Here is a 26,267-nt window from a genome sequence, read left to right as displayed (position 1 = left end):
AGACTTGTGCTTGGTTCTGCTGGTGGCCTTGCCGAGGCAGCATGAAGTATGTATGGGGTCTGAAGAAGGGTCTCGACCCGAAACGTCACCCATTCCTTCTCTCCAGAGGTGCTGCCTGTCCCGCTGAGTTACTCCAGCATTTTGTGTCTACCTTCGAAGGAAGAGGAGGAATTATCATTGAAGATAGACACAAAATGCTGGAGTAACTCAACAGGTCAGGCAGCATCTCTGGAGAAAAGGAATAGGTGGCGTTTCAGGTTGAGACCCTGATTTGTTCTGAACCTAGAAGAGTGGGGACAATAATGGCCCATTGTTGGCTGGGGAAGATGGAATAATGACAGGGATACCAGGATTGAACAGTGGAACTGGTAGGATGACTAGGGTGGGGGAGGGGCGGTCTTTGAACTTTAAACTATTGAGAAAGAGAGAGAGGGATTGCAGAGGTTTGCTTGATATCAGAGAAATCAAAAGTCATACCGCTGTGTTGTAAGCTGCCCAAGCGAAATATGAGGTGCTGTTCTTCCAATTTGCTCGTGGTCTCCCTTTGACTGTAGAGGAGGCCCAGAACATCATTGCTGTAAACCTCTCATTAGAACCAATGTTTTAAAATTCGTCTATGCAGAATTTTGCAATCAATGGCTGATATTTTTGCTAAATTACATTGTGTTTGGGTACAGAGACCCCACTTAATATACCTTTTGTTACTGGGTCCAGGGTTGTCCCAGTTGGAAAAAAAAAATCCATATCGTTAGAGAGGAAAGAATCCAGAAAAGATTTACGAAGACGTGGCCAGGGCTCGAGGGCATGAGCTCTAGGGAGAGGTTGGGCAGACCGAGACGTTATTCCTTGGAGTGCAGGAGGATGAGGGGTGTTCACATAACCATAACTTTCCCAACTTTAAATCTGGTTTATCCTCTTGGTTAATAAACACATATTAATGATGACAGGATGCGTCTGAGCAGTTTATTAATTATTTAGAATAATTTTGTGTTATTGCTCTGTCATAAGAGTTCCTCTTTGTTATGTCTCAGTTCAGACCTTTTGGGTTGTGCTTGTGAGAAAGAAAACTTCTCACATCAATAACGCAGTGTTAGTATTCCATGGTTTTCAAATTAAGCTCTATATATTGTGGTCTTTATATAAGAAAGATGCTTTGTTAAAAAAAAAAATGTGAGAGAATGTACTAATCTATTCAATGATTCAATAATACTTTATTGTCACATGTATAATTCTTTGTGTAAAACCGTGAAATTCTTTATTTTTGCACACAACAGGTAAAATCATATAGCAGACCTCACCTGGGCAGTACACAGAGTCACTGTGTCTGTCCCTCCCTTCCCCTCCTCCTTCCCAGATCTCCCTCTATCTTCCTGTCTCCACCTATATCCTTCGTTTGTCCCGCCCCCCTGACATCAGTCTGAAGAAGGGTCTCGACCCGAAACGTCACCCATTCCTTCTCTCCCGAGATGCTGTCTGACCTGCTGAGTTACTCCAGCATTTTGTGAATAAATACCTTCGATTTGTACCAGCATCTGCAGTTATCTTCTTATACACAAAGAGTCACCATGTTTCTGGTGCCAACAAAGTTTTTTTTTAAAGTTATTTTCTGGCACTTAAGCGTGTTTGTGATTATATTATTTTTAAATATATATATTTTTTAAATTATCTAAATCCATTCTATCGATCAGCACAGATATTTGAGAAAAGTGCAAAGACCTTTGATAACAGCAGGCTGTGGAAAGATTGATGATGATAAGATCAGGGCCTTAGAATCTGGCACCTGAGACCCTTCAGTCTGTCGTGTCAATGCCACAGTGTTGACATATTCCATTTTACTCTCCCCATCAACTCCCCCGAGCTTCAGATTCACACCAGGGGCAATTAACCCACCAACCTGTCGAGGGGGCGAGGGGGGGGGGGGGGGGGGGGGGAAGATTTCATAGGAACCCGAGGGGCAACTTTTACACAAAGGATGGTAAGTGTATGGAACGGGCTGCCAGAGGATGTAGTTGAGGCAGGGACTATCACAACGTTTAAGAAACATTTGGACAGGTACATGGGGATAGGAAAGGTTCAGAGGGATATGGGTCAATCGCAGGGAGGTGGGACCAGTGTAGATGAGGCATTGGTCAGCGTGGACAGGTTGGGCCGAAGGGCCTGTTTCCATGCTGTATGACTCACTGACTCAATGGTGCTCGCTATGAAGCCTCAGGAAACGAAGCTTATCAATGACTGAAAAAAATAAAGTATTCTGAGTGTGTGAAAGGTGTCATCCAAAGGAAATCTTTCTTCAGTGAAAAAAACACGCACAACTTCCTCCTACAATCTACAATGTGAGTATTACTTGTTTTTTTATATTAAACTAGACCAAGTGGACCCATTGGGCCCAAACCTCTCCTGCATTGGTGCAGCACCCTCTCCTCCCCCACTCCCCCCCCTCCCCTCTCCCCCCCCTCCCCTCTCCCCCCCTCCCCCTCCCCTCTCACCCATCCCCCCTCCCACCTCCCCCTCCCCTCTCACCCTCCCCCCCCTCCCCCCTCCCTCCCCTTCCCTCTTCCCTCCCCTCCACCTCCTTCCCTCCCTCCCCCTTATTCCCCCACCCCTTCCCTCCCTCTCCTCCCCTCCTCCCCTCCTCCCCTCCTCCCCTCCTCCCCTCCTCCCCTCCCCCTCCTCCCTTCCCCCACAATCCTCCACCCCCTCCCTCCTCCCCCCTCCCCCCTTTCCCCCCTCCCTCCTCCCCTCTTTCCCCCCTCCCTCCTCCCCTCTTTCCCCCCTCCCTCCTCCCCTCTCCCCCTCCCTCCCCCACCTCCCCCTCCCCTCCCTTCACCCTCCCTCCTCCCCCTCCCTCCTCCCACTGCATCCCCCTCAACCCCCCTTATCCCTCCTCCCCCCTCCCTCCCTCTCTCCCCCCTCCCTCCCTAGGAGATAGATTTAAACTTTTAAATGTGAATAACTTTAAAAATAGAACACCGATTTCAATGAAACTTCTTCCATTAGCACCAAAAGGACGACGGTGAGTAAGGTGGGCCTAACATTGTCGCGCTATCGTGTACTGTTTTGGCTGTAGTTCAGGAACAAACAAACAAACGAGTTTTAGTATATAGATAATATTTTTTTGGAAAGCTGTACCCTTCTTATAAGAAATGTGCCTTGTTTAAATACTTAGCCAGGGTGAATACAGTTTTTTACCAAGAGTAAGGAAATCAAAAAACAGAGGACATAGGTTTAAGGTGAGAAGGGAAAGAATTAATAGGAACCTGAAGGGCAACGTTTGAACACAGAGGATAGTGGGTATATGGAACGAGCTGCCGGAGGAAGTAGTTGGAGCAGGTACAAATTACAGCATGTAAAAGACGCTTGGACAGGTACATGGATAGGAAGAATGGTGAGGGATATGGGCCAAACGTGGGCAAATGGGACTTGCTTAGGTAGGGCATCTTGGTCGGCATGGGCCTAAGGGCCTGTTTCCGTGCTGTATGACTCACTGACCCCATGGTGCTAGCTATGGAAGCCTCGGGAAGCAGCTGTCTCTATAACAGTGAATCCAGACAGTGAACCAATGCCCAGATTCAAATGACCTCTGATTAAGTGCTGGACTAGTTGGTGTATAGAGAGGAAGGGGAGCAACAGATCAAGGTGGGACGAGGTGGGTCGAAAGACCTGTTTCTGTATTATATGACTCTATGATTCTAAAACATGAATTTCTAGCACTGAAATTGTTTCTAATTGTATTATTTTTAATAATTGTAGTTTAGTTTATTATTGTTCCGTGTACCAAGGTGCAGTGAAAAGCTTTTTGTTGCCTGCTATCCAGTCAGAGAAAAGGCCATACATGATTACAATCAAGCCACCCACAGTGTACAGGATAAAGGAAATAATGTTTACTGCACTATAAAGTCCAGTAAAGTCTGATTAAAGAGAGTTCAAAGGTCTCCAATGAAGTAGATGGGAGGCCAGGACCGCTCTCTAGTTGGTGAGAAGACGGTTCAGTTGCCTGGTAGCAGCTGGGAAGGAACTGTTCCTGAATCTGGAGATGACATTTCGGGTTGGGACCCTTCTTCAGATTTCAGTCCCAACCCTAACTGTTGGTCTCTCAACCCTGCCCTGCCATTCAATATGCCCCAGATGGTGAGAGGGCAGTTTAGTTGCCTGATAACAGCTGAGAAGAAGCTTCCCTGGATCTGGAGGACTGTCCCTGAATCTTGTTATTTTGTAAAATCATCTCAATCCATTCACCGGTCAGCAGAGACACTTGAATACAGTAAGCTGTATAAAGCTGTCTAAAGATCAACGGACAAGAGCAGATCCGGGACGTGGAATCTGCCGCTGTGAACTAGTTACTGTTTGTGGATAATCAGCATGGCTTGATCAGTCAGACCCCCAGACTGTTAGGTCTGCAGGCTGCAAGAAGTGTGGTGTAGAACGTGTAGGAAATAGTTTACTTTAGTTAAGTTTAGTTTATTTTACTTTAGTTTAATTTAGTTTATTGTCACGTGTACCGAGGTGCAGAGGAAAGCTTTTGTTTCATGCCAACCATCAGTGGAAAGACTATACATGATTACCATCGAGCCATCCACATTTTCTTAGTTTAGTTTAGAGATACAGTGAGGAAAACAGGTTAGTCACCCCACCGAGTCTGCACTGACCATCAATCACCTGTTCTCACGAGTTCTATGTTATCCCACTTTCCCATCCCTCCCTACACACGAGGGTGAATTTACAGAAGCCAGGTAACCTATACACCTGTACGTCATTGCGACATGAGAGGTAACTGGAGCACCTGGAGGAATCCCATGCGATCACAAAGGCAATGTACTAACTCTGTGCAGACAGCACCCGAGGTCAAGATCGCTGTAAAACAGCAGCTCTACCGCTTTGCCATTGTGCCGCCCATAGTCAATACAGGTTGGGGGTCTGACTGGGTGATAAACCAATAATCAGAAAGAACGCAACCAAAGAGTGGACAGAGGGGGAAAGAGACAGCACTCAGGATTGAGGTTGGGGATTCATGAAGCTGTAGATGGTGGGGGCCTTGGACATTCTGCTAGGGGTGGTGGTGGAGGCCGATGTGATAGTGGTGTTTTTTGGACAGGCACATGGAAGTGCAGCGAATAGAGGGATATGGAACATGTGCAGGCAGATGAGATTAGTCTAACTTGGCATCATGTTCGGCACAAACATTGTGGGCAGAAGGGCATGTTGCAGTGCTCCACTGTTCTATGTTGTAGGAGCAGTCGGCATCGCACTGGGCCAGGCCGACCCCTACTTCATCGATCCAGTGCCACCAGGACATCGAGCCTTAAAGCGAGAATATAATAAATTGGACATCTCCTTGGGCCAAGATCGGACTTTTCAGAGACTTGGATGCTACAAGATGGCGCTGGAACGTGGCCACTTTCTGCGTGATATTCCAGAAATCTAATGTACTATATATATTATGATTTACTTGGACAGCATGAACAACAAGATTTCCACTGTATCTCGGTCCACGTGACAGTAATAAACGAACTAACTAACAAGAGACCAACACAAGGAAGAGCAGGTCGAGCTGCTGCTTCACAGTGTCAAACATCAATGTTCAATCCTAACCTCAGGTGCTACCTGTGTGGATTTTGCATGTTCTCCCTGTGGGTACTCTGGTTTCCTCTCAAATCCCAAAGACTTGCAAGTTAGTAGGCTAGTGTGCCCTCTGGAAATTGCCCCGAGTATGTGGGGAGTGGTTACGAGAGTGGTATACCATAGAACTGGTATGGATAGGTGATCGATTGTCGGCGTGGACCTTTTGGTCTGTAGGGCTTCCTTCATTGCTGTATCTCTATCTCTGTTAAGCTGTAAAAGGTGCAGAGAAGATTTACGAGGATGTTGCCAGGACTCGAGGACCTGAGCTATGGGGAGCGGTTGAGCAGGCGAGGACTCTATTCACAGGAGGATGCGGGGCGATCTTACAGAGGTTTATAAGATCATGAGAGGGATAGATGGGGTAAATGCTGTCTTTTACCCAGAGTAGGGGGATCAAGAACCAGAGGACATGGGTTTAAGGTGAGGGTTTAAGATTTAGTAGGACCTGATGGAAAACGTTTTTACACGAAGTGTGGTTGGAGTATGGAACAAGCTGCCAGAGGAGGCAGATAAGGCAGGCACTGTCACAATGTTTAAAAAACATTTGGATCGGTACATGGATAGGATAGGTTTAGAGGGATATGGGCCAAATGCAGGCAGATGGGACCAGAGTAGATGGGACATGTTGGTCGGTGTGAGCAAGTTGGGCCGAAGGGCCTGTTTCCATGCTGTATGACTCGATGATTCTAAACTAATTAACACTGGGATGCATGTGATGGGGATGTCTGGAAACCATTTCACGCCGCACAACATTTATCACACATTCTGTTCAAATTACTCACCAAATGCATCTCAAGATATTACAGAAACCCCCCTAATTTGCAATTGAATGAATCAACACTATCAGCTCCTACCAGCTCCATAGGGAGCCTGTTCCTAAGACTTTAGATATACAGACCCTTCAGTCCACCGAGTCCGTGCCAACCAGTGATCACCTCATACGCTAGCACTATTCTACACACCAGGGACAATTTACAATTTTACCAAAGACAATTAACCTACAAACCTGCATGTCTTTGGAATGTGGGAGGAAACCGGAGCACCCGGAGAAAACCTGTGCGGTCACAGGCAGAACATGCAAACTCCGTAGAGTCAGCACCCGTAATCAGGATCGGTCCCAGGTCTCTGGCACTGGGAGGCAGCAACTCTACCGCTGCACCACTCTGCTGCTCCTGTTGCTTTTGAAAGTTTGTTGATTGCAAAGTGGTGAAAGGATTGGCTGAATGATCAGAAGCACAATTGCCAGGATGGTCCCAAGGATGAGAGACCTTTATAGATAAGAAAGGTTTAGAGGGATGTGGACCAAATGCTGGCTAATGAGACTATCTGAGAAGTGGCATCTTGGTTGGCAAGGACGAGTTGGGCCAAGTGGTCTATTTCTGCACTGTATGACTCAATGACCATGACCCATACTGACCACGAGGCTGGAAAAGTAGGAATGTCTTCCTCAGTGCAACAGAGGTCACGAGTTAACCCAGTCAAGGATACAAAGATGGTTGAATGAAGGACTGGACTCGATGGGCTGAATGGCCTATCTCTGCTCCTACATCTTATAGTCTTGCAGTCTGAAGGAACACAATGTCACTTTGTTTTGGGGTGGTGGGGGTTTGGGTCCAGTGAGGAAGGACTGCAGCATGAAGACAGCAAGAGGTGACCTTAATGTCATAAGGCCAAAGAAAACAAATTTTACTGTGTCAGGCAGCCACAGAGGAAAAAAATAACTAAACATTGATTATTTGATAATGGTAATTCATAGCAGAGAGATCAATAAGCCACTGAAATACCTTTCCAAGTAACCTGGGAACTTTGCCAAAGGTATTTAGACAATGACATTGAATCCAGTTTATGTTCACGTTTGCTGTGTTGACACGGATGCAAGTGTGCTAATGCCGCATCTTGTGCGGTTGCAGAGTCCAAAGGAACTCAGGGCGGCATGGTGGCTTTTCTCCGGATACTCCAGTTTCCTCCCACATCCCAAAGGCGTGCGGGTTTGTTGGTTAATTGACCCTCTGAGAATTGCCGCTAGTGTGTAGGATGCATGTGGGATAACATAGAACTAATGTACGGGTGATCAATGGCTGGCATGGACTCAGTGGGCCGAAGGGCATGTTTCAATGCTGTATCCTTCAATCAATCATTTAATTAATATTATAAGGAAAGCGGGAAATAACGTGATTTATAAATGGAAACTATATCTTTCAATTAACTGTATCTCTAAACTCTAAATAAATCTGCTACATCATCACATAGATACAGCTTATTGTATCAGATTTTATAGTACCATAGTTCAGTTCAGTGCAATGTTCAATCAACAGTGAGATTGTGGGGGGATGGGGATTAAAATTGAGCAAAATTAACAATAAATAAATTTGAGTAGTGGTGATAATTATGGGTCGTTGGCACAGAAGTGCTCTTTTTAATCTGGTATTGGTCATCATGTTATGTATCTACTAGTTTATTGTGAAATAAACCTATGTTGATTGATTGATTAAAAGATACAGCGTGAAAATAGGCCATTTGCCCCACCAAGACCATGCCAACCATCGATCACCTGTTCATGCTAGTCCTATGTCATCCTACTTTCTCATCCTCTCCCTACACACCAGAAGCCAAGTAACCTACAAACCCACATGCCTTTGGGATGTGGGAGGAAACCGGAACACCCGGAGTAAACACGGTCACAGGGAGAACATACAAATTCTGTACAGACAGCACCCATAGTCAGGATCAAACCTGGGTCTTGGTACTGTAAGGCAGCCACTGTGCTGCCCAAATAAAGCTCAAAATCATTCATGGATAGTCTTTTCTCTGACTGGATAGCATGCAAACAAAAGCTTTTCACTGTACCTTGGTACATGTGACAATAATAAATTAAACTAAACTAAGCTAAACTAAACTTTTTCGTGTTTAATGATTATTAGAGGGGTTCATGCCTGTTTGGAACTCTGCACATGTCCATGCTCACAACAAACATCACTAAACAAAAGAGTAATTATTGTCACAGATCCTTGCAGTGCACAAATTGGCTGCCACGTTTCATATATTTCAACAGGACTCCACTTCCTAAAAACCTCATTGCCTGCTAATCTCTGTGGAATGTCCTGAACTCAGAAATGTCACAAAACAAAATATGTTCAAACAAAATTCAAGCTTTACGAGGATGTTGCCATGATTCAAGGGCCTGAGCTATAGGGAGAGGTTGAGCAGGCTCGGACTTTACTCCTTGGAGCGCAGGAGGTTGAGGGGTGATCTTATAGTGGTGTACAAAATCATGAGAGGAATAGATCGGGTATTGTTGGGATTAAACCCGGGTCTCTGGCACTGTAAGCAACAGTTTTAACAAGAGTTCTAAAGCATATTACAGTGGACTGTACACTATGAACTCATTTTCTGTGCGTGTTGGCATCAAGTCACTGTCATTACAATTTGTGCTGACTTTCACTAGGTTTCCCACCTGCTGACAGACACATAGACACACAGGCACACGTTCCTTCTTTGTGTTATCCTATATAACATTTATGCTGCATGCAGAAATGCACAGCTTCTAACAATGGTGACGTCGCATCTTTTACATGCACCTCAGAGGTCAGGCACAGCCTGATTAGATGACAAACCAAGAATGTATCATTTATACAGAACCCACAGGAGAAAGGAGAAACAAGGGACAGCAGATGCTGGCTTATACGAATACAGACAAAGTGCTGGGGTAACTCAGCGGGTCAGGCAGCATCTCTAGAGAACATGGATAGATGACATTATGAGTCGTGATCCTTCTTCAGACTGATTGTGGTTGTGGGAGGTGAGGGAGAAAGCTGGAAGAGCAGTGGGGGCAGGACCGCTGGAGAGTGATAGGTGGATACAGGTGGGGGGGGGGGGGGGGGAGGGTTTGATAGTCAGATGGCTAGACTAAAGCCAAGGATGAAAAGACAAAAAGTGTGAAAAAAGGATAAAAGAGGTGAGAATTGTGAAGCCAGAGGAAGGAATATGGGTGGAAGGGGACAGGGTGCAAATTTAGCTGGGACACATGGAAGAGAAAGGGAACGTAAACAAATAAATAGGTAGATGAAAATGGGGGGGGGGGTGATGGGGATTTTGTAGGTAAGTTTCCTATAATTAGAGAATTCAACGTTCATACCATTGGATTGTAGACTACCCAAGGCATGGGTGTTGTTCCTCCGGTTTGCGTATGGCCTCGCTCTGGCAATGGAGGAGGCCCAGGGCAGGAAGGTCAGTGTGGGACTGAGAAGGGGAGTTCAATTGGTTAGCAACTAGGTGATCCAGCAGGCCTCAGTGGACTGGATGCGAGTTTTTTTGCGAAATGGTCGCCTAGACTACATTCGGTCTCACCGATGTAAAGGAGTAAATTCCTTTAATTGCTGGTTCCCAAACACAAGCCATGGCCCAAATTTGGGATTAAAACTGGGATTTGAGGGTTTCCAAAAATTTGGATTTGAATTTCATTTCATCCTTTAATATTGTTTTCGATGATGGGACATCTTGGCAGGCTCGGACAAGTTGGGCCGAAGGGCCTAATTCCGTGATCTATGACTATGATTTAATTTGAATTTAATTTAATACTTTAATTTTGTGATTAATAATCAGTAAAAGCCAAAATGAAATGTTTTGAAAGCTCGAATCATTTTGATAGAATTATCAATTCATCGATCATGCTATCTTGTTTTGGCCACCATGTTATAGGAAAGATGTTGTTAAGCTGGAAAGAGTGCTGAGAGGATTTACGAGGATGTTGCCAGGACTTGTGGGCCTAAGCTATAGGGAGAGGTTGAGCAGGCTAGGACTTTATTCCTTGGAGCGCAGGAGGATGAGGGGTTATTTCTGTAGATGTGCACAAAATCATGAGAGGAATAGATCGGGTAGACGCAGAGCTTTTTGTCCAGAGTAGGGGAATCGAGAACCAGAGGAAGTAGGTTTAAGATGAAGGGGGAAAGACTTAATAGGAACCCATTGGATAACTTTTTGATACAAAGGGTGGGGGGTAGCTACAACAAGCTGCCGGAGGAGGTAGTTGAGCCAGGTAATATCACAACGTTTAAGAAGGATTTAGGCAGGTACATGAATAGTATAGGTTTTGAGGGATATGGGCCAAACACAGGCAGGCAGAGCTAGTGTAAATGGGGCATGTTGGTCGGCGTGGGCAGGTAGGGCCGAAGGGGCCTTTTTCCGCAATGTATGACTCTCTGACTCTGTTTTTAAATATGGGCTACAGGTCCAAATGTTTGATCAATTTTGGGCCATGGATGAAAAAGGCACTGCTTTAAAACTCCCTCTTCTCCCATCTCCCATCGGGTAAAAGGCATAGAAGTTTGAAAACGCACACCTCAAGATTCAGGGACAGTTTCTTCCCAGTTGTTATCAAGCAACTGAACCATCCTACCAACAACGAGAGAGCAGTCCTGAGCTACTATCTACCTCATTGGAGACCCTCGGATGATCTTTGATCGGACTTCACTGGACTTTATCTTGCACTAAGCATTACTCACGTTATTCCCTTTATCATGTATCTGCACGCTGTGGACGGCTGGATTGTAATCATGTATTGTCTGTCCGCTGGCTGATTAGCATGCAACAAAAGCTTTACACTGTACCTTGGTGCACATGACAATAAACTAAACTCAAACTCAAAAGAATATATTGTGCGCAGGACTTTAAATGTCCTCAAACTCCTTGTCAATTTTGATGATTATTGGAAAGCACATTTCACTGCTTCTCCCAGTCGCTTGTTCGTGCCCTTCAACCCACCTGTATGTCAAATATGTTTTTAGAAATACGGAGACCAGATTATGAATTTGCTGCATGCATCATTATATTAACAAGAGGGCTCTGGTAGAAAGTATGTTGGATAGCTCCACTCTGACCGTTTATTGAATAACGAGCTGCTGAATTATCGCAGAAAATGTACAATAGCCATTCTGTCACTGCTGCTTAAAAGGTGTTGGTAATGGAAGGGGCTATTATGGGGTGTGTGTCGAGGAGTGGGGGATTCATGCTGTCGGTCTTGTGTGCACTGCGATCACTCTGTAATGGACTACACATTCAAAATGAATAAGAGACGGGGGAGAATGAAGACTTTTTATTGTTATCCTTACAGTTCAAATGGGGCCTTGGTGAATGAATATAATAGAACCATGAACAATAAGAGCAGAAATAATAGCTGAAGGTTGAGTGAGAGCAGAATAAAACAGCACAAAAGGTATGCCAAACAGCCTATGTAACTGGAAAACCTCACCCCATCCTGTTATGCTGCGTCATAAACGTTACATTCCAGAGGGTAAAGCAGCATCCACACTGCCTTGTACAGCGTAATTACACATCACAACTAAAGCAACTATCTATAGCATCCTGCTTTGTGTCACAGTTATCGGCTTCCACAAGGCCACAGGTTACCTCAAGCAGTCTGCAAAGAACCATCCTGGTTTTTTGTTTTGTTGTCCAAATCAATAGGAGCAAATCAAAGTTGAAAGCTCGATTATATTGTTCCAGTTCTGCTCTTCTTTTGTTCTCCGGTCTTCTCCTCCTCCCCCCCACCCCCACCCCCATCCCCCATCTCCCTGCCCCTCCTCCCCCTCCCCCCCCCCCCCCTTGTGGATGGGTTGCATAGGTACAGCCGGGATTCTAATTTGCAGAGCTTATGTGTGGATGTGGAGACTGGTGGGTGGTGCAAAGAGTGGAATTCACCAAGGGGTCTATGACACAATCACTCAGAATCATTAATCCCCATAGTACAGTTTGCAAATCATAAAAAATTTACAACACCCACCATGTTCGTGTTGTTTAGCAGATGGGGGTAAGGAAAGGGGCCATTGTTGGTGTGTGCACTGAGGAGCAAGGGATTAATACTGAATTGCTCATGTAGGTTTTGTGTATGTTAAGTTCAGCTATGTAATGGGCAGAACAAGGAATAAGGGTTGGGTATCAGTCTGAAGAAGGGTCTCGACCCGAAACATCACCTATTCCTTTTCTCCAGAGATGCTGTCTGACCCGCTGAGTTACTCCAGCTTTTTGTGTCTATCTTGGGTATCAAATAGGTCTGAAGGTCACTGTAGGAAGGAACTGCAAATGCTGATTTATACAGAAAATAGGCAGAAAATCCTGGAGTAACTTAGCAGGTCAGGCAGCATCTCTGGAGAACAGGTATAGGTGACATTTCAGGTCGGAACACTTATTCGGACTCAAGAATCCATCTGAAGAAGGATTCCAACCCGAAACATCACCTATTCCTTTTCTCCAGAGATGCTGCCTGACCCGCTGAGTTACTCCAGCATTTTCTGTCCATCTTCGGTATAAACTATCATTCAGATGGTTAGTTATGAGCCATTTTGAACGATGGCCACATTTTACTGCATACGTTCATAACTTCTAGGAGCAGCATTAGGCCATTTGGCCCATCAGGTCTACTCCGCCATTCAATCAAGGCTGGTCTATCTTTTCCTCTAACCCCATTCTCCTGCATTCGCCCCATAACCCCTGACACTTGTACTAACCTGTACTGACTCCCTTTGTGTCAATGGCCAGGAGTCACGGTCAATATTCACCCAAGTTTCCCACACTTCTCATCGCGAGGCAACAAGTCAACAGGAACCATGAATTATTTTATCCATCTCCATTAAGTGAATGGGAGCCAACAGTTGTGGCTGGTTCCCCACTGACTGGGATTTCACACTGAGATCCACAGGCTCAGTGACAACGACAACAATGAGCCTTCTACACAGAAAACGTGGCACCTTCTACAACCTGGCACCTTCTACACAGAAAAATGCCCAGATGTTCATAGAATCATACAGTGCGGGCCATCTTACCCATGCTGACCAAGATGCCCCACCTACTCTAGTCACACCTACCCGCGTTTGGCCAATATCCCTCTAAACCTTTCCTAAAATAGATGCTTCACTAAAGGAATTGCTGTGTAAAATTTAGGTTCAGGTTTAGGCTTACTAGTGTCATGTACTGAAGTACAGTGAAAGGTTTTGTTTTGTATGCTATCCTGCCAGATCAGATGCACCATACATAGATACAATCAAGTCAATAGGTAGAGCAAAGAGTGCAGAATATAGTTCTCAGCATTTGAGCACATCTGTCCCATAGACAAAGTCCAATGTCCACAATGGGATGAATAGACAATAGACAATAGGTGCAGGAGTAGGCCATTCGGCCCTTCGAGCCAGCACCGCCATTCAATGTGATCATGGCTGATCATTCTCAATCAGTACCCCGTTCCTGCTTTCTCCCCATACCCCCTGACTCCGCTATCCTTAAGAGCTCTATCTAGCTCTCTCTTGAATGTATTCAGAGAATTGGCCTCCACTGCCCTCTGAGGCAGAGAATTCCACAGATTCACAACTCTCTGACTGAAAAAGTTTTTCCTCATCTCTGTTCTAAATGGCCTACCCCTTATTCTTAAACTGTGGCCCCTGGTTCTGGATTCCCCCAACATTGGGAACATGTTTCCTGCCTCTAACGTGTCCAACCCCTTAATAATCTTATACGTTTCGATAAGATCCCCTCTCATCCTTCTAAATAAAGGTGAACCCTATCTCACAGTACCCTAGCTTATGGAAGTACCATTCAGAAGCTGTTCACAGAGGGCAAGAAGCTGTTCCTGAGTCTGGTGGTGTGTGCTTTCAAGCTTCTGTACCTTTTGCCATTCATGAGCAAGGAGAATAAAGAATGACCCTGCTGGGACAAGTCTTTGATTGTGTTGGTTGCTTTTCCGAGGCAGCATGAAATGTAGATAGAGCAAATGGTGGGAAGTCTGGATTGTGTGATGGACTGGGCTACATCTGCAACTCTCTGCAATTTCTTGTGCTCTTGGGGAAAAGAAATGTTCGCAAACCAAGCCGTGATGCATGCCGACAGTTCACTGATACACATTGGAGAGTACCAGGACATGTGGCTAAAAGCAAGACATGTGACTAGAAGCTCGGGGTCAAGAGGGCAAATATTAAGACTGATTTTCCAGGAGAGAGTACAGGAGCCTGTGGAGGTCTGGACAGTGTGTGCTGACGCTCACATCCCAAGCATCACAACTCTTCCAGTTTCTCACTTCCTGAGCTAATAGGATGCACATGGCTTTGTCAAGGAGTGATGAGTATTGCAGCATGGTGCAACAGATGACGTGGATGCTGCAAACATGCATCTGCAGCATCCCAAGTTCAATCCTGATGTAGAATTATAGTCATAGAGCTACGCAGCGTGCAAACAGGCCCATGTCAACCAAGATGCCCCATCTTGACCTTGTTCACCCATCTGAGTTTGGTCTTATCTCTCTAAACCTGTCCTATCCATGAATATGTCCAAATGTTTTTTTTAATATCATGATGTTACCTGCCTCAACTATCGTCTCTGGCAGCTCGTTCTATATATCTACCATCCTTTGTGTAAAAAATTGAATCTTTCCCTCCTCACCATCCTATGTCCTCTGGTTCTCAATTCTCCTACTCTGGGTAAAAGGCTTTGTGCATTTACACTACCCATTCCTCATTGTCTAATCCACCTCCATAAGATTCCTGTGCTACAAGAAATAAAAATCCTAGTCTGCTCAACCTCTACCGAAAGCTCCAGCCGTTGAGTCCTGGCAACATCCTCATAAATCTTCTCTGCACCCTTTCCAGTTTAACATCTTTCCTATAACAAGCTAGACAAAACAGTGCACAATTCTCTAACTATGGCTTCACTAATGCCTTATACAACTGTAAGGTGGCCTCCCAACTTCTATACTCTTTGGGGTGAGCTAGATAGGGAAATTAGATTGATTAGGGTAGAAACAGGGAATTGCAGATGTTGATTAATATACAAAAGGACACAAAGTGCTTGAATAACTCAGCAGTGAGGCAGCACCTCTGGAGAACATGGATAGGTGATGTTTCAGGTCGAGACCAGTTATTCCAGCATTTTGTGTCTGAATGGGATTGTTTGTGTTCTGAGAATAGGCATAGACTCAATAGACTGATTGGACTCCAAGGCAATAAGAAAGTATAACCCGATCTCACCTAAAATGTCCAGGAAAGTAATGATTAGAGAAAAGGCTGGTGTTGCTTCCTTAGGGAAGTGGGAATCAAAGTATGGAAGGTTTGGGTGGGGGGGGGGGAGAGGGGAGAGTGAATGTCAAACACACCAATAAATCCTGTGATTTTCCCTCAGGCATACCAATTCAATGACAATGGTACGAATAGTTACATCTTAGGTTAATCGATTGACAGAGTAAACCATTAATAACCATTGAAGAAATTGGGGAGGAAAAAAATGAGGAAGTAAATATTGAAGATTCTTTAAGCTGCTTAAACAATAACTTGTTCTTGATCTACATGGATATAGTCATTGTCATAGAGTCATACAGCGTGGAAATAGGATGTTCGGCCCAACTTGCCCACACTGGGCAACATGTCCCATCTCCATTAATCCCTCCTGCCTGCGTTTGACCCATTTCCCTCTCATCCTGTCCTATCCATGTACCTGTCTAAATGTTTCTTAAATGTTGCGATAGTACCGGCCTCAACTATCTCCTCCGGCAACTGGTTCCATACACCCACCGCCCTTTGTGTGAAAAAGCTACCACTCCGGTTCCTCGTAAGCTATGTCCTCCAGTTCTTGATTCCCCTACTCTGAGCAAGTATTTCTGTGCCTCTACCCGATCTATTCCTCTCGTGATTTTGTACACCTCTATTTTGTACACCTCATCATCATGCGCTCCAAGGAATAGAGTCCTAGCCTGTTCAACCTGTTTAGAGGGATATGGGGCAAACGCGGGCAGGTGAGATTAGCGTAGATGGGGCACCTTGGACGGCATGGGCAGGTTGGACCGCAGGGCCTATTTCCGAGCTGTGCGACTCTACGACTCTAAAATCTGATTCAGGGACCCAATCTACAGTTGAATTAAACCCGTGTCATGGTTTAAATTCCTTTGAAAGTATTTCGCTTCCTGGAGAACCACAAATGCGTTGGGAGTTTGCACCAATAGAGACGAGAGAGGTGGGAACTGTGCGGTTCAAATGTAATATTAATATAAATCATTGTTCACATAACAGAGATACCGGCGCTGAAAAAAAATCCTCATTGGTGAATTCCAATTTGTTTTAAATATTTTAGATTTTTTTTTTTTTAAAGGTTGCAAACGCAATTGTTACGCCTGGGCTGTGAAATGCCTGGGCATTGCCTTCATCAAGCAAAATATTCACATATGAGCATGCATTAAATGCTAAGAGTCAGCAAACACGACCGTGCCTCACCTAAATTTAAAGGGAACCGCTGCCCCTTTGTCTAGCGGAGAGAGAACGCACTCGCGGCGGGTCATATTGTTGACAATGGCAATGACTGAAGGAGCCACAACTTTCTGACTGATCTACACGATTGATCAGAGGCGGAGGACTCCGGCCGCTAACCTGCCCTGGTCCCGTGTCAAAAAAAACGCACACACATACACACAAAACAGCCCGTGATCCCCGCACCCCTTCTCTCCACCGTTACAACTCTTTGCTGCACAAGTTTCGACGCCCAAACAAGAGTTATTATTGTGCAGAAGGAAGAATCCTTCTCTGTCCTGATAGCGTGGCATATTGCATTATGTAAGGTACAGAGAACGGCGGGAGAGGATAAAGAGATTTTTAAAAAAAAATTTGCCTGCACATACAAGGTTAACACAGAGGAGAATTCAGGGAGCGTGCATTTAATGCATGTTGTTTCAATGCATAAAAATATCAAATTGATCAGTGAAACTCACCGTTCTCAGTGACCCGGAGCCCGAAGCTCTCTACAGAGTCGGTGATAGACTTGGTTAGTGCATACGCGTTATCAATGTGATGTTCCGAGGCTGAGACTGCAGAGGATGAGTGGAAATGATTTAATTTCACCTTCTTAACGAGGAAAGATCGAGGCATTTTTAAAATATATTGGAAATTATTTAAAAAAAACAAAAAACAAAAAATAAAATCCAAAATGATGTTCGAAAAACCCTCGTCAGTGTTATTCCTTGTTCTGGATTCAGCACTAGGACAGCTCCTCTGTGATGTTACTGAGGCAGTCTGCAGGGGAGGAGGGAGGGAGGGAGGGAGAGAGGAGGAGGGGTTGTCAAGAGAAGCTGAGATCAGCAACCACACAGCATTTATATGGAGTGCAGCCTTCGAAATCAGGTGGTCCACGGAAATGGAATTACTGAACTTTAATCCATCAAATATCTCCAGAGACGCACATCAAATTACAACCGAGCGGTCTACGCGTTACACACACACACACACACACACACAATCAGACAAGTGCGCTTTATGGAGAAAAAAAATAGTCCTTGTGCAACACCGCTTGGCGGTTGAAAGGAGAATCCCAAAATTGCAACAACAAAAAAAATGTGCACTTAAAAATATATATTTCCGGCTGAGTTGTGGATTAAAAGATTTCCCTGTCCCTTCCTCGTGCGTAATGTGCCACACGTTGTGTGTGTGTGTGTGTGTGTGTATGCCTTGTTCCCAACACATCTTCAACGCGAGTATCTTTTCTTTGCACTTTTTGCTTTACAAAAAAAAAGTCTTCGGTGAATAAATTTGCACTTTGGGTAGTCAACACAAAACAACGTCGTTTCGAAGAACTGCCGATTAAAAGAGCCTCGCATTAATTTTTGAGAGCTGTAAACATAATTAATAATCACAATTAATTATTAATGTGTTGTCTGATATGGTAACAACGTTTCCCCCTAGGATTTTAAACTGTCCTGTAGGATTATATCAGGCACCGAAAGATAGAGGGGTGCATGAAATAAAGCAAAAATCGTTCCACCAGGGTGCATAGTATTTAGTAAAACCCTGCAAGATTTAAAGCTTCCTGCTCAGATGGCTGTGAGGTGAGAACAAATTTACCGGCATCTTTAGGGATAGAAGTCCAGACCTGGCCCTTAGTCTGTGCTAAATTAGCAGATCTCAGCTCCGAACAGCTGGGGCTCTTGCAACTGGTCTCGCCGCCCTCAGTTCAAAGGACGAAAATTAGCTTTGAGATCCCACCCCCACCCCCCCTTCAACATATTGACCCCTGTTGGAAGTCTGGGTCAATGGATGTTTGATGGGGAGAGATTTGTGGGTCAGCCATGACGTCCTTTGCTATCACACAGCCTGCTAGCGTTGTTCTCACCGAAGCATCCAGCATCAATGAATAATGGGCCTCATGGGTCAGACATCGGAAGGTGCCACTTTATCGCCGGCCCTGCTTCTTCAATGAAAAGAATGAACAGTTGCACAAGAGGACAAAAAAAAAGTAAGAAAAGAAAAAGAAATCTAACCCTCCCAGATCTAATGAGGTCATGCGGGATTCGCTGGTTGAAAAGATCAGTGGTCTTGCTGTCAATTTAATGACACACCAAACAATTAGTCTCAAATCTGTATCAATAGACCACCTGTTTACAAAGGCCACCCCGGCCAGTCCCAGAGGATATTGCTCTGAAAACCTTGCTCCAGCCAGCCAGGGTTATTGGAGACATTTTAGCCTGTTGTTCACCCAACTGAATTCAGGATTTTGCTCCCTCATACTCAACAGGACACAGTGTAAAAAGAGCAACATAGTTTGTATGAAAACTCATTTTGAGTAAAAATTCATTTTGGGTATCTTGCACTAAATGTTAATCCCTTTATCCTGTATCTGTATAATGATACACCTTGATTGTAATCATGTATAGTCTTTCCGCTGATTGGATAGCGCACAAGAAAGCTTTTCACTGTACCTTGATACACGTGACAATAAACTAAACTCAACAAATATAGCATTGTGTCACACCTATTGTTTTTAGGTGTGAAAGGTTTTATGCATTAATACTTGGCCTGTGGATGGCGGTGGTAAAACCAGCAGTTATAATCCATTGCTCGTAGCCCTCAGAACTTGCAAGGTCAAATCAGAGGGCAATTTAACTGGTTGGGAGTCATTTACAGACTAAGTAAGGATGTCAGATTTTGGATTAGGTTTGGATTTAGGTTTATTGTTGTCATGTCCAGCGGAAAGCTTTGTTTTGCATACTACCCATACATAACTACAATCAAGTCAAACTCAAGTTCAATAGGTTTATTCACAAAATGCTGGAGTAACTCAGCAGGTCAGGCAGCATCTCGGGAGAGAAGGAATGGGTGACGCTTCGGGTCGAGACCCTTCCTCAGACTGATGTCGGGGGTGGGACAAAGGAAGGATATAGGTGGAGACAGGAAGATAGAGGGAGATCTGGGAAGGAGTAGGGGAAGGGAGGGACAGAGGAGCTATCTGAAGTTGGAGAAGTCGACGTTCATACCACCGGGCTGCAAACTGCCCAGGCGAAATATGAGGTGCTGCTCCTCCAATTTCCGGCGGGCCTCACTATGGCACTGGAGGAGGCCCATGACAGAGAGGTCAGACTGGGAATGGGAGGGGGAGTTAAAGTGCTGGGCCACCGGGAGATCAGTTGCGTTAATGCAAGTTCAATAGGTACAGCAAAGGGGAAGATACAGAGTTCAGAATATAGTTCAGAGCATGGTAGCACATCAGTTCCAGAGATAAGAGTCCGCAATGGGGTAGAGGTGAATTGGATAGTATCCTAGTTTATGGAAACATCATTCAAGAATCTGATAACACAATAGGTGGCACAGTTTCGCAGTGCTAGAGTTGCTGCCTTACAGTGCCAGAGACCCAGGTTCAATCCTGACTACGGGTGCTGTGTGTACAGAGTTTGTACGTTCTCCCCGTGACCGCGTGGGTTATCTCCGGGTGCTTCGGTTTCCTCCCACATTCCAAAGACGTGCAGGTCTGTCGGCTAATTGGCTTCTGTAAATTGTCCCTCGAGTGAAGGATAGAACTAGTGTGAATGGGTGATGACCAATCGGCACAGACTCGGTGGGCCAAGGAGCTGTATCTCTAAAGTATAAAGTCAACAGAGGGGAAGAAGCTGTTCCTGAGACTGGTGAGGCGCGCTTTCAAACATCTTGGCCTGAAGAAAATTAATGAACCAGATGGGTTTGAGTAAAGTCTAGTGGTTTCATCGCGACCAATACTGATGCAGGCTCTTTATTCCTGATTTATTTAATTACTTGAATTTAAGTTCCCCAGCTGTTATGTTAGAGATTGTACTCGTGCCTCAGGATCAAAGGTCTGGGCCATTGATTACTCATCCAGTAACTTAACCACCATAGTACTGTAACCCAATTTAGTGTAAGGCCAAACAGTGTTCAATCTGTGCAACCAGGAGACCCTTTGTTTCTACATCTAAACCAGACACTTAATACGCTGAATAAATTGGTAAATTAAGAACATAACACCTGTTAAAGGAACCATTTCTGAAATCAGAGCATATTCAGCAGCTCGGCATTCTTTTAACAGCTGCTAACCAAAGGTGCTAACATAGATTACATCTCCTCCAGAACACCATTAAAAGACATTTCCCTGATTGCTCCACTATCTGCTATTGCATGACCCATCACATAGCTATTACAGGGATGTAAGTACAAATATTCAGCTATGGTATTATTTCCAGAATGCAGCCCCCTTATTTTTTTTCTTCCTTCTTCTTCATACGCTGAATTTCAAGCCCCAAGACCTACCTCTCTCCCCCCCGCCTCCCTCCTCTATCCCCCAACCCACCCATTGTGTGAAAATGTTACCCCTCAGGTTCCTATTAAATCTTTACCCCCTCACCTTAAACCTATGTCCTCTGGTTCTTGATTCCCCTATTCTGGGTAAGAGACTCTGTGCATCTATCTGATCTATTCCAACCCCACCATCCTTATTCATCTTAATTTACCGATCAAACCACATTGTGCTAAGCCTTCCCCGCATTTTAGATTCATCCATCACATCACCTTTCAGCCTAAGGTTCTCCAGAGGGGCAGCGTAGTGACACAGCTGGTGGAGTTGCTGCCTCGTAGCGCCAGAGATCCAGGTTCGATGCTGACCTCGAGTGCTGTCTGTGCAGAGTTTGCATGTTCTCCCTGTGATTGCGTGTGCTTCCTCCAGGCACTTCGGTTTTGTCCCACATCCCAAAGACGTGCGAGTTTGTAGGTTAATTGGCCTCTGTAAATTGCCCCTCGTGTGTTGGGAGCAGATGAGAAAGTGGGATAATGTAGAACTAGTGGGAATGGATGAGCAATGGTTGGTGCGGACTGGGAGGGCTGAAGGGCCTATTTCCACTCTGTATCTCTAAGCTAAACTAAACTAAAGTGTATCTGATCCATTTGGATAAGATGCGAAACAAGCTTTTCACCATGCCTTGGTACATGTGACAATAATAAACCTGAGCACAAACCTAAGCCTGCAAGACCTCCCCTGTTTCACCAAGGGGTTTTGATCGATTGATTGAAAGATACAGCATGGATGCAGGACATTCAGCCCACCAAGTCTATGTCAATCATTGTTCACCCTTTCACACTAATTCTATGTTATGCCACTATTGCATCCACACAAGGGGCAATATACAGTGGCCAATTAACCTACAAACCCTACACGGGAGGAAACCGGAGCACCCAGCGGAAACCCATGTGGTCACAGAGCGAATGTGAAAACTCCACATTGGCATCACCTGAGGTCAGGATCGAACCTGGGTCTCAGGCAATGTAAGGCAGCAGCTCTACTTGCTGCGCCACTGTGCATCCTCAAACCTTGATTCTGCTATGGTAACCTGATAGTGTTCATTTAATGTAGCCAGCAGGAATCGGAAAGATGAGGTGGGTGCAGGACAATAAGGTCATGTGGATAATGAGAAGTCAATGTATAGCCTATGAGAGACATTAGAGGTGGAACGGACTCGACTAATGGCTGGGCAATCTTTTTCGAGTGATATTGATGGAAGAATAGTGGGCCAGCAGAGATGATACATCTCTGGATCACACAAACTCCACACAGACAGCACCCAAGGTCAGGATCGAACCCGGGTGTCTGCCGCTGTGAGGCAGCGGCTCTACCAGCTGCTCTACCAGCTGCACCAATGTGCCGCCTGAACATCTCATGGAAATCTCAATGTCACAGGGAGAACGTACAAGCTTCGTACAGACAGCACCCGTAGTCAAGGTCCAACCCGAGTCTCTGGTGCTAGGAGACAACAACTCTACATGCCACCGCGCTGCCCACAGCTAGATTTTCTTAACTAGAGCACTTGTTATTCAAACTTGATAATACTTGCCAAAAGTGTAAAATATTATTTAGTTTAGTTTAGTTATTATTGTCACATGTTGCGAGGTGCAGTGAAAAGCTTTTTTCTCTGTGCCTTATTTGTACCTTTAAGAAAGCGTGTTACTAATCCTTAGACTTGTCCCTGACAGACACCTCTACAGATGTTCGACCCCTTCTGGTCCCATATGTACATTGGCTAGTTTAATTGCATCGTCTGCACATGGTCTCATTCACCCAATGTTTTTGAATCAGCCTGAAACCTATTGATTTTCTCTCTATTACAATTTCTTGCAAACATCAGCAAATTATCCACTCCATTGGCGAATATAGAGCAACCACTGTGAAACTGAGCGCACTGGTGTACACAACTGGACTGAGCTGAAAATCTATTTCTCTTTAAGAAGAGATTTTAACCAACCATTGAAGTGATGGCACATTGTCCATCCTTTAATTACTGTACCGTTAGACTTTCTAGACACAGTGTGGAAACAGGCCATTCGGCCCACTGAAATCTGCGCCGACCAGCGATCACCTCGTACACTAGCATTATCCTACACACTAGGGACAATTCACAATTATTTTACAGAAGCCAATTAACCTGCAAACTTGTACATCTTTGGAGCATGGGAGGAAACCGGAGCTCCAAGAGAAACCCATGAGGTCACTGGGAGAACGTACAAACTCTGTACAGACAGCACCCACAGTCAGGATCGTACCCGGGTCTCTGTAGGGTTGCTGTAAGGCTCTACTGCTACTTTACAACTCTACTGCTGCACCACTGTGCCACTCCTGCAGACAGCAAAGCTCTTGCCATCTTCTGAAACCAGGCTGGTTATAAAAATAGGTCCATTGAACACATTTAGGCAGAAAGCACAATGTTTTCAGTCAGTTCTTTTGTTCAAGGTTTCAAGGTCTTTTATTGTCACGTGTACCAATTAAGGTACAGTGATATTCAAATGACCATACAGCCATACTAAAAAAAAGGAACAAGACACACAACTACATGAAAGTTAACATAAACATCCACCACAATGGATTCCCCACATTCCTCACTGTGAAGGAAGGCAATGAAGTCCAATCTCCTTCCCTCTTTATTAGTGAGCTGTTTCAGTTTGAACAATGTTTGGGGTGTCAACCCTATCACTTTCAGAGGATTCTACATTTCTCAAGTTATGGCTGTTAGTTTAGTTTAAAAATACAGCACAGAAACAGGCCCTTCAGCACACTGAGTCCACGCTGACTAGTGATCCCCATTGCACTAGCACACACTACGGACAATTTATAATTTTTACCGAAGCCAAATAACTTACAAACCTGTATGTCTTTGGAATGTGGGATGAAACCGGAGCACCCAGAGAAAACCCATATGGTAACAGGGATAATGTACGAGCTCCGTACCGACAACACCTGTAGTCAGGATTGAACCCCCGTCTCTGGTGCTGTAAGGCAGCAACTCTACCGCTGTGCCTCCGCGTTCTGGCTTCTTGATCGTCTTGGCTTTCCATACAATGTCAAATCTGCCTTGAATTGTCGAGGTTCCAAGTCCCTGCGGTAGGCATCTCCTGTCACTGGAGAAGTAGCACCTATACTCCCTCCACAAAATCTTCCAAATCCTTTGGCAAAAGAAGACCAAAGTCATAGCATCCTCTACCAGGCCAACATTCCCAGCACTGGCTCCAATTACACTCACCCAGTTCCACACTCTCAAGCTGGAAAGGGTGCAGAGAAGACTTACAAGGAAGTCAACTTCAATCCTTCCTCAGTCTGGTGTGCATTCCCCAAATCTCTGCATCCGGCTCACTCTCTATCATTTAAGATGCAATATAACACACTGCCTAGAAGGTGATGGAGGCAGGTACTTCCACCGCATTTCAGAAGCAACCGGATAAGGGGTGGAATTATCAAGGCAGACTAGGTAATGGACTAAGTACGGGTAAATTTGAGTATAGAAGTTGGGAGGTCATGTTGCAGTTATATAAGATGTTGGTGAGGCCACATTTAAAATAGTGCGTTCAGTTTTTGGCAGCATGTTATAGGGAAGATGTTGTCAAACTGCAAAGGGTGCAGAGATTTACGAGAATGTTGCCAGGACTCGAGGGCCAGAGCTATAGAGAAAGGTTGAGCAGGCTAGGACTTTATTACTGCCAGTGCAAGAGGATGATCTTATAGAGGTGGACAAAATCATGAGAGGAATAGATCGCATAGACGCAGGGAGTCTCCAGGCCAAAGTTGGGGAATCAAGAACCAGAGGACATAGGTTTAAGGTGAGGGGGGGAAGATTTAATATGAACCTGAGGTGTAACTTTTTCACACAAAGGGTGGTGGATGTATGGAACAAGCTGCTGGAGGAGGTAGTTGAAGCAGGTACTGTTGCAATGTTTAAGAAACATTTAGAAAGGTACATGGATAGGATAGATTTAGAAGGATATGGGCCAAATGCTGGCAGGTGGGACTAGTGTAGATGGGACATGTTGGCCGGTGTGGGCACGTTGGGCTGAATAACCTGTTTCCAAGCCCTATGACTCTATGACTATATGGAGGTCAGATAAAGTTGCTGTGAATAGCCTTGGGTTAAATCCAAGGAAGTATTTCTTTTCACAGTACTATCACTGCCTGGAACAAGCTGCCAAGATGTGACATGAGCTCAGAGATGTAAACATCCTCTCGAAAGTAACTTGACAAGTTCACAAGAGAAGAGAATATGATCAGTGATGGAGGATGGATGGTTTAGACTGTGATGTATCAAGGGCCTCTTTGATAGTTTTAGGAAGTCAAAGAGCACTCTACTACAGTTGCATTCAATTTGCTGCCGTATTTTTTGTTCCTTTCCTTCCCCAGAATTGCTTTCTCCAAGGCAAAGCAGCGCATTGATTGAGACCCATCCATCACCCTGAACATTTATTCCCTCAACCACTGAAGCATAGTTACTCGATTCTTTAGAGGTACAGCATAGAAAGAGGCCCTTCGCCCCGCCAACCTGTGATCACCCTGTACACCAGCACCATCCTACACACTAGGTACTATTTACAATTATTTACCGAAGCCAATTAACCTACACACCTGTACATCTTTGGAGTGTGGGAGGAAACCAGAGCACCCGGAGAAAACCCACACGGTCATGGGGAGAACGTACAAACTCGGTAGACAGCACCTGTAGCCAGGATTGAACCCAGGTCTCTGGTGCAGTGAAACAGCAACTCTACCACTGCATCACTGTGCCGCCCGCGTGGCTTCAGAATGTACTGTCTACAAATGCACTGCGTTATTTGCCAAGGCCTCTCCAACAACCCCAATGGAGTTTGTACGTTCTCAACTCGTACCACAACTGGCAGCTCACAATCCAGTGGTATTCCCTCTCTCTCTCTCTCTCTCCCCCACCCAAGTCGCACCAGCTTCTCATTCTCACTTAGCAAACAGCTAACAATGACCTGTTTCCTTTATCATCATTACTTTTTTGCATATCTTTCATTTATTTGTTCTATATCTCTCTACTTCACCATCTATATTCCTTGTTTCCCTCTCCCTGACTCTAG

The 26,267-nt window shown here is 44.9% G+C and overlaps 2 protein-coding genes across 2 annotated transcripts in view; one reads left to right on the top strand and one right to left on the bottom strand.

Moving 5' to 3' along the window:
- Positions 1-17,623, bottom strand: part of LOC144604420 (transcriptional repressor scratch 1-like) — a 40,007-nt gene extending 22,384 nt beyond the window's left edge. Inside the window, exon 1 of the mRNA XM_078418813.1 lies at positions 17,354-17,623. Within this exon, the coding sequence (XP_078274939.1) occupies positions 17,354-17,510 (157 nt within the window). The 5' untranslated portion in view covers positions 17,511-17,623. The remainder of the gene's footprint in view (positions 1-17,353) is intronic.
- The window catches only part of LOC144604424 (uncharacterized), a 267,429-nt gene that overhangs the window by 164,821 nt on the left and 76,341 nt on the right, over positions 1-26,267 (top strand). The window lies entirely within an intron of this gene.

This window comes from Rhinoraja longicauda, chromosome 22, assembly GCF_053455715.1.
Source record: "Rhinoraja longicauda isolate Sanriku21f chromosome 22, sRhiLon1.1, whole genome shotgun sequence".
NCBI lineage: Eukaryota > Metazoa > Chordata > Chondrichthyes > Rajiformes > Arhynchobatidae > Rhinoraja > Rhinoraja longicauda.
Note: the sequence above shows the minus strand (reverse complement) of the source record. Positions and strands in the feature narration are given on the sequence as shown.